General features: G+C 37.9%; 1 protein-coding gene across 2 annotated transcripts in view; it reads left to right on the top strand.

Moving 5' to 3' along the window:
- The first annotated feature begins 5498 nt into the window (after nucleotides 1-5498).
- The window catches only part of mybpc2b (myosin binding protein Cb), a 33531-nt gene continuing 15356 nt past the window's right edge, over nucleotides 5499-23673 (top strand). Inside the window, exons 1-11 of one of the 2 annotated variants that reach the window (XM_026946457.3) lie at nucleotides 5521-5587; nucleotides 15918-15938; nucleotides 16381-16407; nucleotides 16487-16507; nucleotides 17024-17041; nucleotides 19280-19339; nucleotides 19576-19724; nucleotides 21755-21872; nucleotides 22010-22058; nucleotides 22163-22222; nucleotides 22517-22686. In XM_026946457.3, coding sequence (XP_026802258.1) covers nucleotides 5566-5587; nucleotides 15918-15938; nucleotides 16381-16407; nucleotides 16487-16507; nucleotides 17024-17041; nucleotides 19280-19339; nucleotides 19576-19724; nucleotides 21755-21872; nucleotides 22010-22058; nucleotides 22163-22222; nucleotides 22517-22686 — 715 coding nt within the window. In that variant the 5' untranslated portion in view covers nucleotides 5521-5565. Of the gene's footprint in view, nucleotides 5588-15917; nucleotides 15939-16380; nucleotides 16408-16486; nucleotides 16508-17023; nucleotides 17042-19279; nucleotides 19340-19575; nucleotides 19725-21754; nucleotides 21873-22009; nucleotides 22059-22162; nucleotides 22223-22516; nucleotides 22687-23673 lie in introns of both variants that reach the window. The other variant, XM_026946458.3, reaches the window with a different exon arrangement.

The raw sequence follows: 23673 nt of genomic DNA on the forward strand, positions 1-23673 counted from the left end.
TATTCACTCAATAACTAGAAAAACAACAAAAAAAAAACAAAAACAAAGAAATCACTGTAATTTCATCACTATTATTTTCATGTTCATGTGTAAATTCCATTATTTCACCTCTAGATGGAGATAGACAAATGAAGAACACTTCACAGGCTGTGTGCTGTTACAGTGTATTTCTATTCTTTAATTTACTTTTTTTAAAATACATTTTTAAAACTCTTTTTACACAGATAAATGCAGGACGTGAGATATGACTTTTAATTAAACATGAAAAGAGATATCATATTGTAAGGGAGTATAACATTATTACCACATTTTATCACTTCACATATGGGGTGAAAAACTACAGGCATTTATGAGAGTTAACAGAAGGTTGTATGACCTCCAAATGAATAAAATGAAAACCAGTAATAAAATTCAGTGATGGGAAGACCATTGCATTAGAGATTTGGTCAAATCGAATACATTTTTTTATTACAAATATAATTCTTCAATGTTTTCATCAAGTCAACTCAGAGCTCGTTCAGTCAACAGAGCTGCCTTGATCACTCATGATTATTTTAGCATTCATATGCTATAATGCTGTGTTGGTGGTGCTGATGCAAGTCAGACAAATCACCTAACATCACCAAGCCAGGTGACAGTTGAGCTGCACAGCTCTGTGTTAACTCAAATGATGTCTAATATCTGTTTTTTTTGAGATCCTTGAAATTATTTGTGCACATGTGATACTGTGAACAACAGGAAATCTGTTCATCTTTGTGTTGGACAATGTTTATTATGAATTGCAGAGCACAAAATGCAACACCTTTTATACAGATTTGAGGAAGCAACCCCTCCCGTTCAGGTGCACTCTGGCCTAACATGATCAGTCCATTCAGCATGCATGATTACAGATCATTTATTAGGGCCTGTACACCTGTTACCTAAAGAGTATTCTATAGGCCATGTCTGATGTAATTCATACGCTCAGAGTACAGTGGCATTGCCTCGATCCCTCCCGTCCCCTAGGGGGCTCTCTAATATGGTGTAAGGCCAGAACTTGTCAAAGGGAATTAACTTTACACCAATGATACAATTCAATTCAACTCAATTTTATTTTCATAGCGCTAAAATTGAATTGAATTTAATTGAAATAGATAGGACTCGCTTTTGTAAGAAAGACGCAAATGCAACACAACAAAGATGTCACAACAGTAACCTGACACTAACCAGACAAACAGACTAACAAAGTTAATGCCTTTAAACACAGCATAATGATATCCAACCTTTTTAGAAGGGCTGCAGTCTCCTTGATTTGGCGTTGAATCACCTGAGTAACTTGTCATGCCTGTCATTCTTTCTTCTTGAATTTGTGGTTAGATCACATTCAGATGAAGAATTGGATGAGTTGTCCTTCCTGCTGGTGTAAAATGCTCCATCTGTGATGAGTGAACACATTAGTGAGGGTGGAAAAAGAGTTTTCACAGGTGGTTGTGGATGCCCCAAAAGTTACTCCGTGTCTGAGCTCAGTGTAAACCGCTGCCATTGCAGCTAGAGGTCGAGAGATCTGTTACAGTCCATCAAGAGGGGGCCATTTATCCCTGTTAGAATGAGCAATTTCAGTCTATACAAACTGTCACACAACAGGGAATTCACCATATCCACCATATCTGTTTTGTTTAGGTTCAAGAGTGGTTTAACTGTTTTACTGTCCAGAAAGTCATTGCTCTCAGGGTTGAAGGCACACAGTGTTTGGAACAACTGGCTGTTGCATCCACTGAACAGAGCTGACATTTCTCCAGTGACAGTGTCCAAAGTGATAAAGAAAAGTCTTTTACATCATCTGCTTCATCGTTCTGTCCAATGGAACTTTCCACTACAAACTGCTCAAGACATTTACTCGCATATTTTTGCCATTTGGAAGAAATCGCTTGTTGCCCTTCATTGTATTCAGATGCAGTACTCACAATGCTTCAAACTCACTGCCACACCTCAGATTCTGAATGCACTCACAGGCACTGTGCACAGGTTTTAGGCCAGTGGACAGATTGTTTGTTTCAGCCTGAAGTAATTGTTTGGGAGGTCAAGGAGAAGGAGGAGCTTATGTACCATCACAGCAATGAACTTCAAATCCGCTTCAGACATTAACTTCACCAGACCTGCAGCCTCCAGCTTTACGTCCGTGCTGTATGCCCTGGGTTAGGGTTAGGGTTATGAGTCGCAGGCCTGTGTCAGACAAAAAATTCACAATGTTTTCACAGCATCTTACTATGACAGACACTGTTGCCAGGTGACCTGTCCACCTTTCACAGAGAAGTCTTTCCGTTATTGTACTGAGCAGCCAATGTCACACAGTTTGTCACACACATTGAAAAAAAATGCTCCGACGACATTGCACACACCACCAAATGCAACTGATGGTTGAAACAGTGAATGTATGGCACTGCTCTGTTCAGTTTATCCTGTAGAATCTTTTGCAAACCCCTCTCCTTTCCCTATATCACACTGGCCTCATCATAACATTGACTTAAAATCTTTTCAGTGCTAAAGCCAGCACCTATTAACTCTGTTAACACAAGATTAGTTAACAACAATGCATCCAAGTCTCCAGTTGTTGCCATTGACAACAGCCGATCGTGAACTTTGTTATTTTCGTTCAGGTAGCAAATGATGATGAAAATGGTTTCATAGCCTTTGGCATCTTGGGTCCCATCTACCTTCAGTGTGTACCTACCGCTTTCACAATTTCTTCAGTTACAAGGTCACTCATAAGTCCAATAATTTCATTTTGAATGTCATCTGACATGTATCTGGCATTGGCAGGTATAGCGCTAAACACTTTAGCAAGTTCTTTGTCTTTTCGGAGAGTGTAATCCATCATAGACAAAAAAAAAGCCCACTGACTCCCTCTCTCCTTCAAAAGCATCCAACGAACCCCTAAGAGGAAGCGTGTTTGAAACAAGAAACTCAATTATGTCAACAATTTCAGAAAAATTCCCTTCCTTTAAACCAACTACTGCAGAATGAATGTTTTCTGCCACTGAACATTTGACCTGGGTAAGTTTGCAAGCAGACCTGGACTGGACTCTCTGTGCTGAGGGGGTTGGGCCTGGGCCTGGAGCTGGGGGCTTGAACCTCTCCTGCTGGCTGCTGGCTCTGAGTGTTGGCACTCATCAAAAAAAGCAGCTCCATTTTGAAGGCTGTCATGTTTGTCAGGCTTACTCTCACTTTTAGTGTCCCTCTTCATGTCTGAAACATGACATAGATATTTTCTTATGTCCGTTCTCTAATGATGATATGTCAAACACTGTATAGCTCAAACAAACTGAACTGATATCACGTTATCTGTGTGGATATCGTACCACAGTCCAATGTCAAAACCACGCCCCTGTAACACTAATTTAAATTTAACAGGCTGAGTGTTGTTCACGTGCCTTGTTTTACCCACATCATGAAATAAGGCAGCCCACACGTGACAAAAGACAAGTGTCTTTATTATGCATATATGATAAATGTAGCCTGTGTAACCATGAATACAAAAATGAAAAAGAGGGGGCATAAATCAGATCTGAGGGGGCAATAACCCCTTTGACCCCCTCGTGTCACCGGGCCTATGTAAGGCACACATGCTATGGGGTCCAATACACTACAGATTGTACAGTAACTCCTTTGAGCCTCCAGAGTTCCCCAAACTTCCTCAAACTCTTGGGTTAAACTATCGAAATACTTTCTACTACAATCTTCTCTCTAGAGTGAAAGCATTAAGTACCTAGCTTTATGTTACCATAACTCATGTCTTCACTCCTTCCCAGGCTCGCGTAAGAAAGAAGGGCAGTGTATCACATCGGTCTCTATGTCATGCTGGAACATCTCTCCCTTCACACTCCAGCGGCCCACAGTTACTAGTACCTTAAACACTGTTATATGGTAGGTCTTTCCATCATTTAGGTGTCTGGACAATCTCTTAAATACATGACCCTCAGTGAGTCCTGGTTGTTTTGTGTTTTTCTGAACTTCTACTCAAGATTTGGATTTCTATTATAACTGTCAACCCTGCTCTTGACCTGTAACCGAAAGCTTTTAAAGAATCTACTTTTTGGGTTCTTTCTATTGTGATTTCTGCAATAAAGTCCTGCTCCTGCACATCTATCACACAATGTCTATTTGGAGGCACTGCAACCTGAATGGCCCTGCCTGGGAACCTCACCTCTCCTGAATGAAAGTACTAAACCAGCAACAACCTGCCTTACAACATTATTTTGTTCAATTTGAGCAGGTTTTCCACAAGATTTGTAACCTGTCATTGATTATCATTACTCTAAAAAGTAAAATAATTGCTTTACAATCTTCAGGCCATGAGTAGTTACAAATGAAAGTCTCTCTCCTGACTGACAAACCTTATCTTCCAAATTAGCTTTAAAAAAATTATTGTAGATTTGCAAACTGGAGAAAACTTCACCTACTCAGCTAGTTCCAGCCCTATATCTGTACAAATCTCAGAGAAATAGGTGACATGGTTATATTCAATATGCTTCTGTTCAATAATACCCTGGCTTGTGCGCTTCCTCAACTCAGACCCTATGGCTGGTCCATACACCAGTTGTCAGACTCAACCCCACCTAGGTTCAGAGTGTAATTGTAGCTGGATGATACCTCACTACAGATTGTACCAACAAGGAGCAGTTTACAAATTTTGTGTAAAACATGATAAATGTATTCAGTGGGAAATAAACAATTTATTTCTAATGTTGACTCGTTTCTGCCAAATTATTCAGACAGAACCAGCTAACACTCACTGTGTGGTGAATAATTTATATTCTGTTTGAGACACTTGCAAGGAAACACTGTGTTTGTGGGTAACATCCAAATTTAGCACCAAATACTGTGAAGGAACCACAAATGACCTCAGTCATAGCGAGAGAGAGAGAGAGAGAGAGAGAGAGAGAGAGAGAGAGATGGTTATTATAGAGGTTTGAGGAGTGTAATAACAGAAGGTTAAATGAAGAGACAGACATACAAAGGGAACACAGAGAAATGTTACATGACTTTGTGTAAAGCCAAGTGAAAATTCTGACATTACAACACTTCAACACATCAGAGATGGCAATCATTCCTTTCAACACTTTTGTGTAACTCTCTTTTTTCTTTCTCTCTCTTTCTCTCCAAGTCTCGCTATGTCTGTCTTTACTCTGCTTTTCTGCTGGTCTGTCTTTCTCTCTATGTCTCTGTCTCTTAGACAGACAGACAGATAGATAGATAGATAGATAGATAGATAGATAGATAGATAGATATTAAAGAATAACAGTGTGGTTAAAAGCTAAATGAAAAGGAGGAAAAGAAGACCCCCCCTTCTGTTCTTGGCTTGAACACCATCCCAAAATATTCTCCTTGAAGTCACTGAGGGGTTTCAGGTGTCATCTCTCTCTCTCTCTCTCTCTCTCTCTCTCTCTGTTTCTGACTATCTCTCACTTTCTCTCTATCTTTTAACCTCTCTCACTCTCCCCCTCCCTCCTTTAGGAATGAGAGTGAGGAATAAAAAGGAAAAAGTTCTCAGATGACTGCAGACCAGTGAGAGATTCAGCCGTCACCATGCCCAAGCCCAAAGCTAAAGGTACCTCATAATTCCTGATTATATTTTAGCGTAAGAGAATTATTAGCCATTTTTTAAACATTATCCTTAAAGGTATTACGATAAATATTACTTTCATGATGATGTAGATGCTGATGATTATTATTATTATTATTATTATTATTATTAGTAGTAGTAGTAGTAGTAGTAGTAATAGTAATGCTATAAATCAAAGAGTGTATCTAATGCATGTAGTGTACATATTATAATTGTAAGCATTGTTGTTATTGTTATTATTGTAAATGTAATAATATTCTCAATATGTTACGCACTGCGGAGAGTTGGTTTACTAACGATTAATAAGAATTGCAGAGTGCGCATTGTGATTAGGGTGAGGCTTAGCAGGTGTGTTTAAATGTCAATGATATTTGAGAGAGTGTGTGTGTGTGTGTGTGTGTGTGGGAGGAGGGGCGAGGAGGGGTGGGATTTTATAGTCATGGCTATAACCATGAAATCCCATAATGCATTGCAATAGGATAATATCCAGGTATTTGTGATCTGTACCTCTCAGTATTGTTTGACTCTGTAGTACACAGTTGTGAAAGAATAATGATTTATAATCGCACTATCGGGTGTCACCCTGATGAAGATGGGTTCCATTTTGAATCTGTTTCCTCTCAAGGTTTCTTGTCATATCTGGGGGTTTTTCCTCACCACCGTCACCTCTGGCTTGTTCATTAGGGATCTAAATCTAAATCCATACCCAGATTTCTGTAAAGCTGCTTTGTGACAAGAGCTATATGAAAAAAAAAGAATTAAATTGAAGTGAGTCTGTATAGGGTCTGTGGTTTGGGCCATGCCTACACCCATTTGTATTGGTGTGTTATTTGTATGTGTAGTAATTGTGGTGTGTGTTTTGGGACATGCCTACCGTAGAATGATGCTGAGATATTTGTATTGTGTATTATTATCTTGTGTGGTTTGGGACACATCCATAATCCAAAATAATACAGTGGCATCCAAATGATGTAGCCTAGCTAGTACAGAATTCCTAAAATGCACTGCAACAGGGAATAGGTGAAATAAGGAGCAGGGCATAGGGCACTATTTTGGGCATTTCTTTGTAAATGGGATCAGCCTGTGAGTTAAACATGTACAATTAGGAATCATTGTTAAAGAAATATGAAGACAAGAAACATAGAAGACTAGGGAAGCACTAGGAAAGAATTTAGGTTATCTGATAACTATACTAGACTAAGGAACTAAGAGACTTGGGACTTTGAGGAGACTAGATTAGTCAGGGAACAGGGAGACTAGAAATCGAGAATAAAACTAGCAGACTAGAGAAAATAAAAATAAAAGATTAGGGAAGACGTAGGGAACTAAGAGAGTCAAACACCAGGAAACTAGTAGACCATAAGACCTAGGAAAGTATAAGGAATTAGGGATAGGACCTAGAAACTAGAACTGGGAGACTGGGAGAAACTGGGAAACTGGAGACTAGGAATCAAGAAAAATAATCAGAGAATCTAAGAGACATACAGATGTAGAAGACTGGGACTGGGAGATTGGGAAACCATGAAGATATGAATATAGGACACTAAGAAACTATGGACATAGGAGACTAGGGAAGTAGGAAACTGGGGAACCAGAGAAGGGACTAGGGAACTACAAGACTAGGAAATTTAAGAACTATGACTATTATAGAACTAGAAGACTCAGAAACTACAGCACTTGGGAATCAAAGAAGGGAGCAGAAATCTTCAGGGAGCAGAAAGTATTCTTATATATATAGAATAGAATATAAAATAAAAATAATTCATATAATAACCATGATGAGACAGAGATCATGATGGTTGGAGCCATGCCCACTTTCTCTAATTTTAGTGATCTATGGTTAAAAATACAATGGGAGAGCTCCACTTCTCTTGTGCTGTTTGAATCATCACTGATTCCATCAAAATCATCAAAATCAGATCAGCAAAACACTGCTCCAGACTTTCATTACATCACATCCTTCAAAATAAACTTCAAAATATATCAAGAATCCTCCCAGATCTGTGCTGTCCTTCAGCACCATCAGTGTTCTCCTGTTACAGCAAGTATCAGATTTAAGCTACTGCTTCTTGAATTTAAAGCACTTCATGAATTTGGCGCTGACTACCTCTGAACTTTACATCGTTCTCACACCAACCTGGTTCTCAGATCTCATCCTACTGCTCTTCTCACAATTCCTCACAGAACCCTCCACAGTCAGAGCTCCTAATCAATCCAACTCCATGTCCTCTCAATACTCATAGTGCATTATAAATGCATTACAACACCTGTTTGATGCTTAACATCAAGCCTGCTCATAAGCAGCTATAGTTAGCTCTAAAGCTCTAAAGCATCAGTATATGACATACATAATGTTACATTATAATATGTGTTCATTGGAACATTATAAACACTAATGCTATAGTGCATTAGAACTTACACCTTTGGGCATTTATAAAGTATATAACATATAAAACATTACGCAAATGTAACGTAAAGTTATTATTATTATTATTATTACAAACATTGAGACATTACAGGGGTGTTCTGAAGCATTCTGGAAGAGCAGCAGAACTTTCAGGAGAGAGAGAGAGAGAGAGAAAAAGAGAGAGAGTATGTGTGTGTGTGTGAGTGTAAGAGGAATGGGCTGAGCTGTAAAGAGTGTAAAATTTTATCCTTCCTCTCAACTTACAACCTTTTAATAACCTCAGCCAAACTTAATCTCCTAAATTATCACTCAGAGGAATATGACCTCATCTCGGCACACGCATGTGTGTGTGTGTGTGTGTGTTAAAAACACTCTTAACTCCAACGGCAGCTCCTACTGAACTCACACCTACTAAACCCATCACTGACCTTTAACCCCTGTGCAGTTTATGTATATATTCCTCATTTATCACACTACATGTTATTTTATTCAAATTAAATGTTTCATTGTTAACACTGTAATGTGCACATGACAAAACACAAACATATATTTATATATTATGCATTATTACAAAATAAGAAACTTTATAAGAACAGTTGGGATGATGCAATGTTTTAAATGAATACTGAATAAATATGATTGAATTAGTTTATATTTGCATCAATAAACATAAATGGGACGTTTTAAAGTGGAGTTAGGATCTCACTACACGAAACATTTCCACCTGCCTGATTAAAAAGACATAATGATTACTAAAACATACACAGTATATCATACATTAAATGTAAATGTGTTGAATTACTATCATTTAAAATACAGTGAACTACAAGATTCATATTATTAAAATTATACACGAGTATTGTTTAAATCATAAGATGATATCCTTTAAAATTGTAAAGTAATATCCTTTAAAATTGTAAAGTAATATTAGTAATATATAATTTAATATTGCATGTTAATATAATTTAATTTTGTAAGATAATGTATTTAAAAACTGTAAGTTGAAACAGTTTATATTTGGAAGTTAAAATTATATAAAATTGTAAGTTAATGTAATTTAAACTTTTAAGATAATACAATTAAACAATTTATACAGTTTAAATTTGTATGTTAATATAGATTTAAAAGATCAGACAATCCAGTTTAAAATTGTAAGAAAATAGAGTTTAAAAGTGGAAGTTAATATAATTTAAATTTGTAAGTTAATATAGCTTACATTGTAAGGAAATATAGTTTAAAATTCAAAGTTAATACTATTTAAAATTCTAAGTCTATACAGAGTAAATTTGTAAATTAATACAGTTTAATACTCTTAGATAATATCATATAAAAGTTTAAGTTTTATATAGTTTAATATAGTTTGCAAAGATTATATTATATTATATTATATTATATTATATTATATTATATTATATTATATTATATTATATTATATGGATAGAGTTTAAAATTGTTTATTAAAATAGTTTATAATTCTTTTAAAACCCAGCTGCACAACTGACAGAGCTGCTGTTACAGAAAATTAATCAACACCTTCTGACCAATCAGAATTCAGCAGCGGTGTGGCGTTAAATTAATATACTTAAGTGGAGCTGTGAGAGTAAATACTCTAAGCTTAATAGATCTGATCTAAAACCTTATGAGTACTTTGTAAAGCTGTGCAGAACACATGTGGATGCAGAGGTTTAGAGACGCAGAAGGTGTGTGTGTGTGTGTGTGTGTGTGTGTGTGTGTGTCTGTCTGTCCTATCTAAGCTTCATACTACCTCATGGTAAACAGATTATAAACATGAACGAGCTGTCAGGCTGTGTGTTTGTGTGTGTGTGTGTGTGTGTGTGTGTGTGTGGCTCGCTGATCTGTTTAAGTACTTATAGAGCTCTCTAAACACTTTCACACCAGGGAATTAATGCAAACTCGCTCATATTACACACTCTGATAATGGCGTGAGGTTAAAACTTATACTCACACAATCTCACACAGTCACTCTCTCTGTGTGTATGTGTGTGTGTGTGTGTGTGTGTGTGTGGGTGGGTGGGTGTAGCATGGTGTCTCATTAGAGAGGCATCACACACTCTGGGAATGCGACTTAGCAGAAATGTGATTAGCAAGAATAACTGACAGACATGTATCTGAAGTGTGTGTTTAATTGATTTGCTCTCCTTGTTAATGTTGCGCAATCATGGTGCAGAGTGCTGACTTCCTATTAGCATCACAGCATTATTATTGCACCTAGTGGTCAAAAATGGAAACTGCACCAAGTGCTAGCAGAGGCCCACTGGGGCAGGAATCATGCGGCTCCATGCTCACAGAAGGAGCAGCAGCTTTTTGCTGAACCTCAGTAACCCTGTTTGATGATATTACCTCAAACACAGTTAAACAAGAGTACAACTAAAACCGCTCAAAAAGAGCCGCTAATCTATTTATCTATCCTCATGTTTCTATAAGTCAGCGTATTACTGATAGCATTTACCTCATTTATCACGCAAAGTTTTGTGTTCAAACTGTTGTTTACCATATAAGGTGATTTGTGGGCATTTCTGTATGTGAATTAGTGTGCCTGTACACAAGCAATGCCATTTAGAATGTGTAGGATTTATCAATTCATTGTGTCCATCCATTGTGTACAGCTGTGCATACATGGCTACGCGTGATAAATAACTTCCTTACACATACTGGTGGATTGTCTGGATTGTCAGAATTTGAACTTGTTCTAAAGACCGCTGGTTATTTATGGGTTATTTATCCAGTTCTGATGTCTTGTTAAATCTAGTTTTTATCCATTGCTTTGTTTTATTCACTATATTCTCAGAAATAAAGGACTCAAATGGTTCCTTTCCTTGTTGTTGTTGTCAGCACGTTTTGTTTTCCTCTAATGTTCTAGTTGTAATTTGCGTTGTTCTACTTGTAAATAAAACACTAGTCGTGATACAGATCTTTCTTCGATACATTTGAATCATAACTGAATAATACAGTGAAACTAATGCATTTATTCTTATAAGATTAAGAGTCCTGGCATGAGCCCAGGACAGTCCTTATGATTACAGCAGCAGCTCTTAGGTACAAATCTACAGTGTCCAGGTGAGATTAAACACTGCAGAATGAATAATAAACTGTATCTGTTTTAGAGTTCCTTTTATGCAGTAGAGTAAAAATAATTGTAAACGAGTATGGTTACGAGAAGGAATGTAAACTATATGGCCAAAAGTATGTGCACCCCTGACCATCACACACATGTGTTTCTTCTCTGAACTGTTACCACAAAGTCTGAAGCACACAGTTGTATAGAATGTCTCTGCGTGCTGTAGCTTTACAGTTTCCCTTCACTCGAACTAAGAGGCCCAAACCTGTTCCAGCATGACAATGCCCCTGTGCACAAAGCGAGCTCCATGAAGACATGGTGTGTGAAGGTTGGAGTGGAAGAACTCGAGTGTCCTGCACAGAGCCCTGACCTCAACCCCACTCAACACCTTAGGAATAAATTGGAATGCTGATTGCATGCCAGACCTTCTCATTTCACATCAATGCCTGACCTCATAAATTCTCTTGAGGTGTAATGGCCATAAATCAGCCATGTTCCAAAATTTAGTGGACTCCCTTCCCATGAGAATGGAGACTGTTATAGCAGAAAAGGGGAGACCATATAAATGTCTATGGTTTTGGAATGGGATGTTCAACAAGCACATATGGGTGTGATGGTCAGATGTTCACATACCTTTGGCCATATAAGTCTGGGCCCACAAAAGGGTCTGAGAATTAAGGAATTAAATCTGAGGTCATGCCATTTTGTGCTACTGACTGTCAAGCCAACTTTTCAAATTTGATATTCAAAGTTTGATCTTTGGAAAAAAAGAAGAAAATATTAAATAGCATCAACTATTATCATATCTTAGGCTGTGGACAATTAATACACCACTCCAGAGAGGCTGTATTACAGTGTGAATGTGATATTATAAGGTCAAGGTAATGGGGTAAGCAGTTCCTGGGGACTCAGCTATGAGGCCATAGCTATCTGTCTCTATTTTGAGTCACCAAAAACAGACACTGAACTTCTCAAGGGGCAAGTGTCCATATCAAGACTGCATTGCCCCTGTGTGGCCACTGAGGTGATGCAATTACCCATTTTCAGCACTCGGGTCTGGAGGGCTGTTTAGATCCAGTTCTCCCTGAAGTGTCTCTTGGACCATAGTCTGTATACCCTACTGATCTTGTGCCAAATTCTTCAAATTCGGGACAATCATCTCCGGTTCCATTTCTGGCACTGGAGGCTGGAGATGTCTGGTAAAGGCATCTGGTTTCACATTCTTGGGTGGAGGGTGGAAGGATTAATTGGATCTGTGAGAGAGGGATAAGAGAGAGCGAGAGAGAGCGAGAGAGAGAGAGAGAGAGAGAGAGGCCTGACTGTCATTCATGTGTTATTGTCAGTCTTTACAAAGTGTGTTGAACCCTCTCCAGTCAGTTCCACTCTTTCAAAGCTAAAAATTACTGATACTAAATGGTATGAGCATGGTAGGGTTAACTGTATTGACAAATGCTGAGATGTTTTTCTGATCTACATTAAAAGGTCAGGAATGGGCTTCGCTGGGCAGCTGCAAAGTTTGGCTTTATTTCTAGAAGAACTTAGTGAGGGAAGCCTTGCTTAAGGCAAGTTCTTAGTGCTTAAGCTACAGATGAAATAGTAACCTGGTGAAAACAGAACTATTTTATTTTCTTTGTGAAGATTTATTGCTAGTCTCTGGATACTTGTCTTTTCTTTAGATCTATCTGACTAATTTTAATCCCCACAAGAGGAACCTTAGAGACATAGTACTGGTATTCACAGTGCTGTAGGACTTATCAGATATGATAGCCATGCTCATTTAGTTTGCTCAGAGAACACCAGGCTGTCATCAAAGTGCTGCAGATGAAGCAGTTTAGTATGTCACAGAGGACATTGTGAACAAGAGCTCAGGATACCGCTGGGATAATCTTTAATCCAAACGGAATTATGAAGTACTTCCTGTGGCAAAAAAAAAATAATGTAAAATTACACCATCTTGTGCTCGTGTGGTTCTTGAGTAGAGACCAGGTTGTAAGCAGTGCTGATGCCCACCCCAGGAATAACAGGTTCCTTAGAATGAGTTTAAGAACTTTCCTCTTTCTTTATTAATTGTGAAGTTGAATGGCCAGATCAATAAATTGACCTACAACACTCACAGCTTGGAGATGGACTTGGGAACCCAGAGAACCTGGTTTTGCATGGCCTAAAAATTTTGGTCAAAAACTTGTTTTTTTCTGGCTGAGGCAGCTTCATGTTTGTGTATCTATGTATCTATCTATCTGTCTATCTACATTAATTATTAGAGTCATCTGAAAGAGAAGAAGTGGAAAAAATGAAGAGGAATAGATGTCAACCTTAAGGTCAATCTCTACTTCTCAGGTTTCAGTCTCTCTCTCTCGCTCTCTCTCTCTCTCTCTCTCTCTCTCACTCTCTCAGGGGTTTATGAGGATCAGTTTCTACCTAAGTGTGTTTATATTTGTGTGTGTGTGTGTGTGTGTTTGTGTATTATTTATACATTCAAACTAAATAAGGAAATGAATCTGAGAAAATGTGTTACACCCAGTGAGCTACTGAATAAAGTTTTAAGATGAGATAAGGTAAGATAGGATAAGATAGGATAAGATATCCTAAGATAGGATAAGGTATAATGAGTTGAGATAAAATGAGATGAGATAAGATAACTTTATTGTCCCTGCACAAGTACAATGAGATATCGTCTGGAGCAAGCCAGTAGATGTCATCAGAGTAAAGGGTATGACAACAGATAAAAGATAAAGGATGCAAATAAATACTTATTCCAATATTAAAAAAAGAAACATATTCAAATATTAGCAGAAATAAAGTAAGGAAGGAAAATTTTCTCTTTTTTTACTCCTTCTTTTTTACCTGTGTGTCTGAAGCAAAGCCAGCTTGGATTTTGTCAAAAGATAAGATAAGATAATATAAGATAAGATAATCCTTTATTCATCCCCAATGGGGAAATTTGCGTTGTTACAGCAGCAGATATAAAGATATTAAAAAAAATATGTAAGTATAAAAAATATAAAAGAGACACACCAAGAATGCACAAACACACAACAGTTTTAAAGTGACCAAACTGCATTATTGCACTGTTCCCATGAGATTTACTTTCCAGTTAGTACCAGAGATTTATTGACCAGTTAAGTGGTGGGATCTGCTGGGAGCAGTGCTGGTTGTACAGTCTCACAGCAGCATGGAGGAAGGATCTGTGATACCGCTCCTTCACACACTTGGGGTGGAGCAGCTTGTCACTAAAGGAGCTGCCCAATGCCACCAGAGTCTCATGCATGGCGTGGGAGTCACTCTCCAGCATACGTGATAGCTTGGCCATCCTCCTCCTTTCTCCCACCACCTGCACTGGGTCAAGAGTGCATCCCACAACAGAGCTGGTCCTCCTTAAGATCTTATCCAGTCTCTCCCTGTCTGCAGCAGAGATGCCACTGCCCCAACACACAACCCCTAAAAGATAGCAGATGCCACCACAGAATCAGAAAAGTCTTAAGAAGTGCTCCCTGCACTCCAAAAGACCTAAGTCTCCTCAGCAGCTACAATCTGCTCTGTCCTTTGTTGTAGAGTGCAGTGGAGTTGTCCGTCCAGTCCATTTTATTGTTGAGGTGAACAGCCAGGGACTTGAGTCCACTATCTCAATGTCCATTCCCTGGATGTTCACTGGTGTCGGGGGTAAGTGTCTGTGTCTGTGAAAATCCACCACCAGCTCTTTGGTCTTGCTGCCATTGATCTGGAGGCAGTTCCTCTGGCACCAGACTACAAAGTCCTGGATCAGTTCTATGTACTCTGTGTCATCCTCCCCAGTGATGAGGCCGACGATTACAGAGTCATCAGAGAACTTCTGCAGGTGACAGCCTGCTGTGTTGTATCTGAAGTCTGCAGTATAGAGTGTGAAGAGGAAAGGAGCCTGGACCGTTCCCTGTGGGGCTCCTGTACTGCAGACTACCATGTCAGACACACAGTTCTGAGCCCTCACATACTGTGGACAGTGGGTAAGGTAGTCCAGGATCCAGGATGAAGGTGCTGGTCCACCCCTGTGTGTTCCAGAAAAAAAAAGAAGCTGTTTTTTCGCTACTCCACCTAGAAATTTTTTCCAATCATCACCATGTCAACTTCAGAGTAAGCCTCACAAAAAATTATCAAAAGAATTTTGAATAGTCCAAAGAGTCTGTCCGTAATGGGCAAATGAATCTGATGGTGAAGCCACCAAACAAGAAGTGAGGCTGTAAATGACTCAGCAATGACTTTGTTCACTGACACAAATCTTGGTAGGCATCTTCAGGACCATGACCTGATGCTATGCAACAAATTTCGTGGTAGCGCCACCTACTAGTCAAAAGTTACAATAACATGCTAAAAATGCTTACATGTAACTGCCATTTTTGCTACTCCTCCTCCAAATTTTGTCCAATCTTCACCACATTTTCACATATTTACAATATATTTTTTGTGAATCCATTTATTTCTGTAAAGCTGCTTTGTGACAATGTCCATTGTTAAAAGTGCTATACAAATAAAATTGAATTGAATCAGCTTCTGAATTTCAAGAGTACTTGCTGTTTGCCACTTCCTGTTTGAAATTAATTGAAACTTGTTTCATGGTTTACAAAGGTTATCAAATGATATTTCATATAGGTATAGTATATATACTTGAATCCCTTTGCCTAAAGTTATGGCTCTACTTTCGTGTGATTGCTCAGGCAAGAATTGTAATGTGTCTGTGAATGTGCGGCTCACCGAGTCTGGGTGCTAGGCCCCCTAAAATTGTTATTATTATTATTATTATTATTATTATTATTATTATTATTATGTCCCTTATCACCACTGTTTGTCTATTTCAGGCCCAGAAGCTCAACCTGTTGGTAAGTGTGTGTGTGTGTGTGTGTGTGTGTGTGTTATTTATACACTGAAACTGAATAAGGAAATGAATCTGAGAGAATGTGTTACAGTATTAAAGAGTAAAGCACTTAGAGTCATTACCACACTTTAAACACCCAGGGAGCTACTGAATAAAGTTTTAAGATGAGATAAGATAGAATAAGATAGGATAAGATAAAATGAGATAAGATAAGATGAGATAAGATACTTTTATTGTCCCTGAACAAGTACAATGAGATATCATTTAGAGCAAGCCAATAAATGTCATCAGAGTAAAGGGTATGACAACAGATAAAAGATAAAGGATGCAAATAAAATTATTCCAATATTAAAAAAAGAAACATATTCAAATATTAGTAGAAATAAAGTAAGAAAATTTTCTCCTTTGGTAAAAATTTGTCTTCTCTTTTTCCTGTGTGTCTGAAGCAAAGCCACCTCCTGCAGAGCAAAGTGGTAAATTCACCTTCTTCTGCTTCTTCTTCTTCTTATTATTATTATTATGTTCCTTATCACCACTGTTTGTCCATTTCAGGCCCAGAAACTGATCCCGATGGTAAGTGTGTGTGTGTGTGTGTGTGTGTGTGTGTGTGTGTTTGTTTAGAGCTGACAGAATTATTGTATTGTTTATTTGATTACTTTAATGCTGTGTTTTCTTTTTCCACTCTAAAGTTAAGTGACATTTTGTCTCAGGATGAGAAAATCAGATCAGCAGCACCCCCTAGTGGATTCAGTCGTTAATCAGTGCGATTATTTTCACTGAGCTTGTGTCCCAAATGTGTGAAGATGAGTTTTTACTGACATTTATTCTATGCCAGGGGTTTGGAATGCTGCACATAGAATCAAGTCACTATGAAACCTTTTCATTAGCTTGTTATCAAGTTGCTAGCTAATATGTTAATCAGCAGCTAACATACGAGTTGAATTGTGGGACGCAAGGCCACTATTAGTTCTTTCTTCACAATTTCCACCACAATCTGAATGTGAAATTATTCTGCATTTTTATCCTTTAGTCTTTATAACTATTATATTTTTAATCACTTTATATAATGAATGGTTAAATCCCTAACAGACTCAGATGGAGAACATGGTGAGACACACTGGGTGCATGGAGAAATAATAATAATAATAATAATAATAATAATAATAATAATAATAATAATAATAATAGCGCACCAGAGACAGTAAAATGCACACGTGATCACATGGGATGTTTGGATATATATTTATATGTACACACATATGATATATATATTTTACATCCATATTTGTATATATGAAGGTCAAAGATGACATGTTTTTATTTTAATACATCACATAATTCCAATTTCTTATAAACCTATTTATAGATTAATTTATATCAACTGTCTACAATTCCTTTGCAGTGTTGGTGGTATATTTTTTTTAAAAAAATATCACTTATGGAATTTTTATTTGTGTTTAGGAAGTGTCTTTTCGTCTTTGACCTAAATATTGTTTTGCATTAAATCACTATTCTGCAATAATATATATATATTATTGCAGAATATATATATATATATATATATATACACATTACATATGTATGTATGTATGTTAGGTTGGTAGTATTGTGATTTAATGCAAGTGTGGATTAATAAACGTATAAACCAGAGAATTAGGAGATTAGGGAAGTAGCAGACGGTAATTAGTGCACTAGGAAATAGGAAGTGAACAGAATACACATGTTTTCTTACTGAACATGTGTGCGTGTTTGTGTGTAAAATACACATGTGATCTATTTTACTGAATATGTGTGTGTTCCAAAATAAAGTTGGTCATTTTCAATAAATAATGAATTTATTTTCATTTGTGTGCACGTGTAACTTGTGTTGTGCTAAAAGTGTGAATACACATATGGTCCATGTGTGTGTTTTAAAATACACGTGTTATTTGTTTTTCTGAATATGTGTGTGTTTGTGTGAATGTGTCTGTGTGTGTGCTGAGTACATGCGACTTTTTAAAATATATTTTATTTTGTGTTTAAACAGTGTGTTTATTAGAGCTTGAGGATGGCCGACCTGAGCATAGAGTATCAGCAAGTATCAGCAAATATGTATATATATATATATATATATATATATATATATATATATATATATATATACAGTTCTGTGCAAAAGTCTTAGGCACGTGCAAAGAAATGCTGTAGAGCAAAGATGCCTTCAAAAATAATGAAATTAAATGTTTCTACATTTAAAAAAATACTATAAAGAGCAGTAAACAGTAATAAATGAAACAAAGTCAGTATTTAATGTGACGATCCTTCACTTTAAATAAATAAAGCAGTATCTGAGGTGCAGTGTGTGCAGTTTTATAAGGAAATGAGCTGGAAGTGTTACTGAGCATCTTGCAGAAGCAGCCACAGTTCTTCTGGAGACTTTGACTGTCGACTCGCTTCTTATTTCTGCAGCGAAACCCAGCAGCCTTCATTATGTTTTTATCTGAAAAGTGTCTCTTATGGAATCTGCTGCTTTCTTTACTGACATACAAACATTTTTCTGTAACGTTTCATTTTGTGCTGGAAAACTAATGTTTGGAATCTAAAATGTTTTTGCACTGAATCAATAATGTAGAAGTCAGAAAATAAACATCTATAACAAAGTTTGTACTAAAAAAAAAAGGGGGGGGGGTGCCAAGACTTTTGCACAGTACTGTATACAATATATAATAATATAATAATATAATCGCACTATCGGGTGTCAACAGATGAGGATGGGTTCCCTTTTGAGTCTGGTTCCTCTCAAGGTTTCTTCCTCATATCGTCTCAGGGAGTTTTTCCTCACCACCTCGCCACTGGTCATTAGGGATATATTTATGATTTTAAAATTTATATCCAGAGTTTAGATATTTCTGTAAAGCTGCTTTGTGACAATGTCCATTGTTAAAAGCGCTATACAAATAAAATTGAACTGAACTGAACTGAATACACACACACTCTTCGATACTGCTCTGTACATCCTCACTCTCTCTAATAAAAACATTATTTTGGTTTAAACACCAAATAAATAATAAATACAATTTCATTTATGTACACCTGATCTGTATTATACTAAATGCATGTGTGTATGTGTGTGTGTGTGTGTGTGTGTGTGTTTAAATTACATGTGCAGCTTGTGTAAAATACACAGGTGACCTGTGTTGTACAAAACATGTGTAAGTGTGGATACGTGGCCTGCATTTGTGTGTGTTTTTGTGTAATTTTTTTGGGGTGTTGTGTGTTTAAGTCTGTTATGTCCAGCCTGTGTTTGTGTTTAGTGTGTGTGTATGTGAGTGTGTGTGTTCTTACTTGTCTATTCTGTGTTTAAAGAAAAGACTGAGCTGACTGGTCTGTTTGTGGAGAAGCCAAAAGATGCAGTGGCCATTACAGGTAACAACGCACTCATATACACACATACACACATGCACGCACACACACACACACACACAAACGTGCACACGCAAACACACACACACACGCACAGAAAATCATTATGTATTATATTAAGTTTCTCTCCATGCATATCAATCATATGTTCAGATGACTGACCTGGTTTGTGTTTTGTTGTGTGTGTGTGTGCGCATACGTGCGTGTGTGTGTGTGCACGTGTGTGTGTGTGTGTTTAGGGAAGGATATGTTGTTTATAGCTAAGGTGGATGCCTCCACTCTCTCCAGGAAGCCCACTATGAAGTGGTTGAAGGGGAAGTGGCTCGATCTCGGCAGTAAAGCAGGAAAACACCTGCAGTTTAAAGAGACATACGACAGGAACACCAAGGTGTGTGTGTGTGTTTCTGTGTGTGTGTGTGTTTCTGTGTGTGTGTGTGTGTGTGTGTGTGTTTAAGTCTAGGGAACAAGGGAACCAGAACACTAACAATAAAGGGAAAACTAGCACACTATAAAAGACATAAACATAAATAGAAACTTAATAGAAAGTAGATGGAACCTGGGAATGATGAATCTGTGAAACATCTACAAATGCAGGAAACCAGTGTGACAAAGACGGAAAAAAAAAGAAAATTCAGGAAAAAGGCATTTTACATTTATGGCATTTGGCAGATGCCCTTATCCAGAGCACCTTACAGAAATGAAAGGACATTATATTTTCCATTTATTTTATACAACTGAGCATAGAGGGTTAAGATCCCAGCAGTTTTGCAGCTAGGATTTAAACTCGCAACCTTTTGATCAGTAGTCCACAGCCTCTGTGCTTCCACTGCCAACAAACCAAACAATTAGCAAAAACAAAGGAACAGCAGAGTAGAAAAAAACCAATAAAATTTGAAGTCTGGAAAACTAGCAAACTAATCTCAAAAATTCTCATCACAATTCCTGCCTATTTATTGTAACCCCACCCCTTCCAGTACCACCTTACTCATTCATCTTAACCTGAGGAGGAGGTCTTTCCACCTGCAATTCATTCATCCTAACCCCTTTCCTTTCATTCTAACCCCTCACTCTTTTATTCCAACCCCTGGAAAAGCCTGGCGCACTAGGAAACCACAGACCTAGGAGACAGGAAACTAGGCAGCTGAGTAATACATAAACTAATTAATTATGAAACAAAGAAACAAGAAAAAAATGCAGAATTATGAGAGTATTAATCTAGAAGGCAGGAAACTAAAGACTAGAGACTAGTACTATTTTTCCACTGAATAGGTGCTGAAGAAAATTTATAGAAACCAGGCTGCACTTTCACAATGTGAGTATGATGATGAATGTAATGAGATGAGGTAGCTATAAGGCAACCATGCAGGAATGAATGAGTAGCCCTTCATTAACACTTACCTTACTCCTATTAACTACTAAGGAGTACTAGGTAATTACTCAGTAAGTAAGTTATTAGGAGTTCACTATTAACTCTGCAGTATAATTCTCTTAATAGGAGAAATGTAAGACTCAGTAATTACTGCTTAAGACTCAATTAATTACTGCATAATTAATCATAGACCACTAACACTTACTGAGCGATTAACTAGTAGTTCTTAGTAATTAACAGGAATATGATGTGTTAATGAACTACACATTCATTCCCACATGGTTCCTGCGTAGTTACCTATCAACTGTTGAACAGTATTGTAAAGTGTTACTGCAGTGGCTTCAATGTCAAACCCATTTTTATTAGAAATTCAGCCCCTCTTTACTATATTGTCATTTTTGATTTCTGTTGGCTAAGAACCAGCTGTGGGTGGATTAGTACTGAGTGGGGTAAGGATCTTACGGAATGAGGGAATGAGCAAAGAAAAATGAAAATACTGAATTTTACCACAAAAACCCAAGCATATTTGCTGGTTTGAACACTAAGACAACAGCAAAATTCCACTGTGATGCTACTTAATAATTAATAGCTCTTTAATTTTCTTACTGAACAAACACCCCACAATCCCGACTTCTCCTTTTCTGTTGGCTTGTAAGAGCACAGTTTGCAATTTCACAGGTCAAAGTTCATCTAGATAAAGTTGGAGTGAAGCAAAAGTAACCACAAACTGAACGCATCTCACACACCCTACATCCATTCCCCTTCAGTCAAGGGGCTTTTCTGCTGGATCAATTTAATTCATGTTTTCTCTGACTTCTGTTTTAGCTAAAGCAGAAAAGTGTAGTTCTCAGGTGGCTCCATTGTTGCTGTAGCAATGAGTCAAAAATCATAAAATGCTATGGCTAAACAGTAAATGTTGCCACCTCTGGGAGACTATAAAACCAGGCACTGGTGGAGAAGAAATTTGTTTCAGATGATGAAGCTGGTTAAGTCTGTCTCTTGTCTGTGTATGTGTGTATCTCGTGTATGTGTGTTGCATGTGTACTCAGGTGTACACGTATGAGATGAAGATAGTGAAAGTGAAGCCAGGTGATGCAGGAGCTTACAGATGTGAAGTGACATCAAAAGATAAATGTGACAGCTGCACCTTTGAGATCTCTGTGGAAGGTAAGCAACATACATGCACAAACACCCACACACACACACACACACACACACACACACACACACACACACACACACACACAAACACACGGTGATGTGTCATTAAGTTTAAAGCTGTATCTGACCATTTGTGCTTTTAGCTGCTGAACAAGATCAATCTCAGGACATTCTGTCTGCCTTCAAACGGGCGTAAGTCTGTGTGTACAGAAAGTGTGTATTTGTATATAAAGTGTGTGTTCTAGGTCCTACTGATCCTGGTGTGTGTGCATGTATTTATAAATGTGTTTTTCCAGTGATGCGGGTGAGGATGAAGGAGAGCTGGACTTCAGTGCTTTGCTGAAAGCCACTAAAAAGTCAGTAATCACTCCTTCTACAGATCAGACCTGTGTTCTAATCAACACACACTTCACTACATAATAGCCTAAATCTACATTACATTACAACATTAAATTTCACAATTATACAGAGCAGTATGAAATGTTGAAATTAGTTCAGGCATAATTTGTTCAGAAAATAAAAACAAGTATGATAGAAATATCTTACCCTCATTTATCTAATTTATTATAACATTAGTAAACAGAACAACAGTCACCTGTGTTTATTAGACACTATCACTCAGTGTGAGTGTGTGTGTGTGTGTGTGTCAGGCCAAAGAAGGCGACGCCAGAGATTGATGAGAACGAGATCTGGGAGATGCTGAAGAATGCTCACCCAAGTGAATATGAAAAAATTGCATTTAAATATGGAATCACAGATCTGAGAGGAATGTTGAAACGTCTGAAGAAGATGAAAACTGTGGAGCAGAAACCCAGTGAAGGTGAGAGTGTGAGGCTAATGGGAGGATCACAACAGAGGAGAAAGTAATAAAGAGGTTTGTCCCCTGGTTACCATGGAAACTGACATTAAGGCATCAAGGCCAAGGGTTTTTCCAGATGCTGATTATTTCCACCTGATGTTCTTGGGTAACACATCTCAATTTTCTGTGAAGTGCTACTGGTCTCACCACTTTCACCAATTAGTCTGGGAACCACATTCCCAAAGCCCCCTCAACTGTTTTCCCAAACCCCCCTCAACCATATCCTCAAAGCCCCCTCAACCATGTTCCCAATGCCCCCTCAACCACATTCCCAGTGCCCCTGCAATAAAGTTCACGAAACTCTCTCAACCACGCTCTTAAACCCCCCTCAACCACATTTCCAGCACCCCCTCAAACTCATTCCCAAAGCTTCCTCAAAAAAGTTCACAAAACAATCTCAACCAAGTCCCAAAACTCCCCCAACCACATTCCCAAAGCAACTTAACCACATGTCCAAAGCCCCCTCAACCATGTTTCCAAAGCCCCTGTAAATATGTTCCCAAAACCCCTTAACCATATTCCCCAAATTCACTCCACCACAAAGCCTTCTCAACCATATTCCAAAAAAACTCAAGCACATTCCCAAGCCCCCCATAACACATTCCCAAAACATCTTTAAACATGTTCCCAAAATGCCCACAACCACATTTCCAAAGTCCTCTCAACCATGATCCTAAACCTCCTTCAATCATGCACCCTCAACTACATTCCCAATTGCACACTTCTTGGGGTTTGCTGTGAGTCCCGCCCATCTCAAGGATTTTAGGACAGCTCTCAGATGTTGTAAATGGTGCTGCCAATCATTGCTATAAATATTTAAACCATCTAAATAAGCAGAGGCATATACACTGTGTGGACAGGGTATTTTGTCTATGAGACATTAAAATACCACTGACCATCCAAACAACCCAAATGGAAAGGTGTACAAAATAATGTAACCCAAATGGA

This window comes from Pangasianodon hypophthalmus, chromosome 1 (genome assembly GCF_027358585.1).
Source record: "Pangasianodon hypophthalmus isolate fPanHyp1 chromosome 1, fPanHyp1.pri, whole genome shotgun sequence".
Taxonomy (NCBI): Eukaryota; Metazoa; Chordata; class Actinopteri; order Siluriformes; family Pangasiidae; genus Pangasianodon; species Pangasianodon hypophthalmus.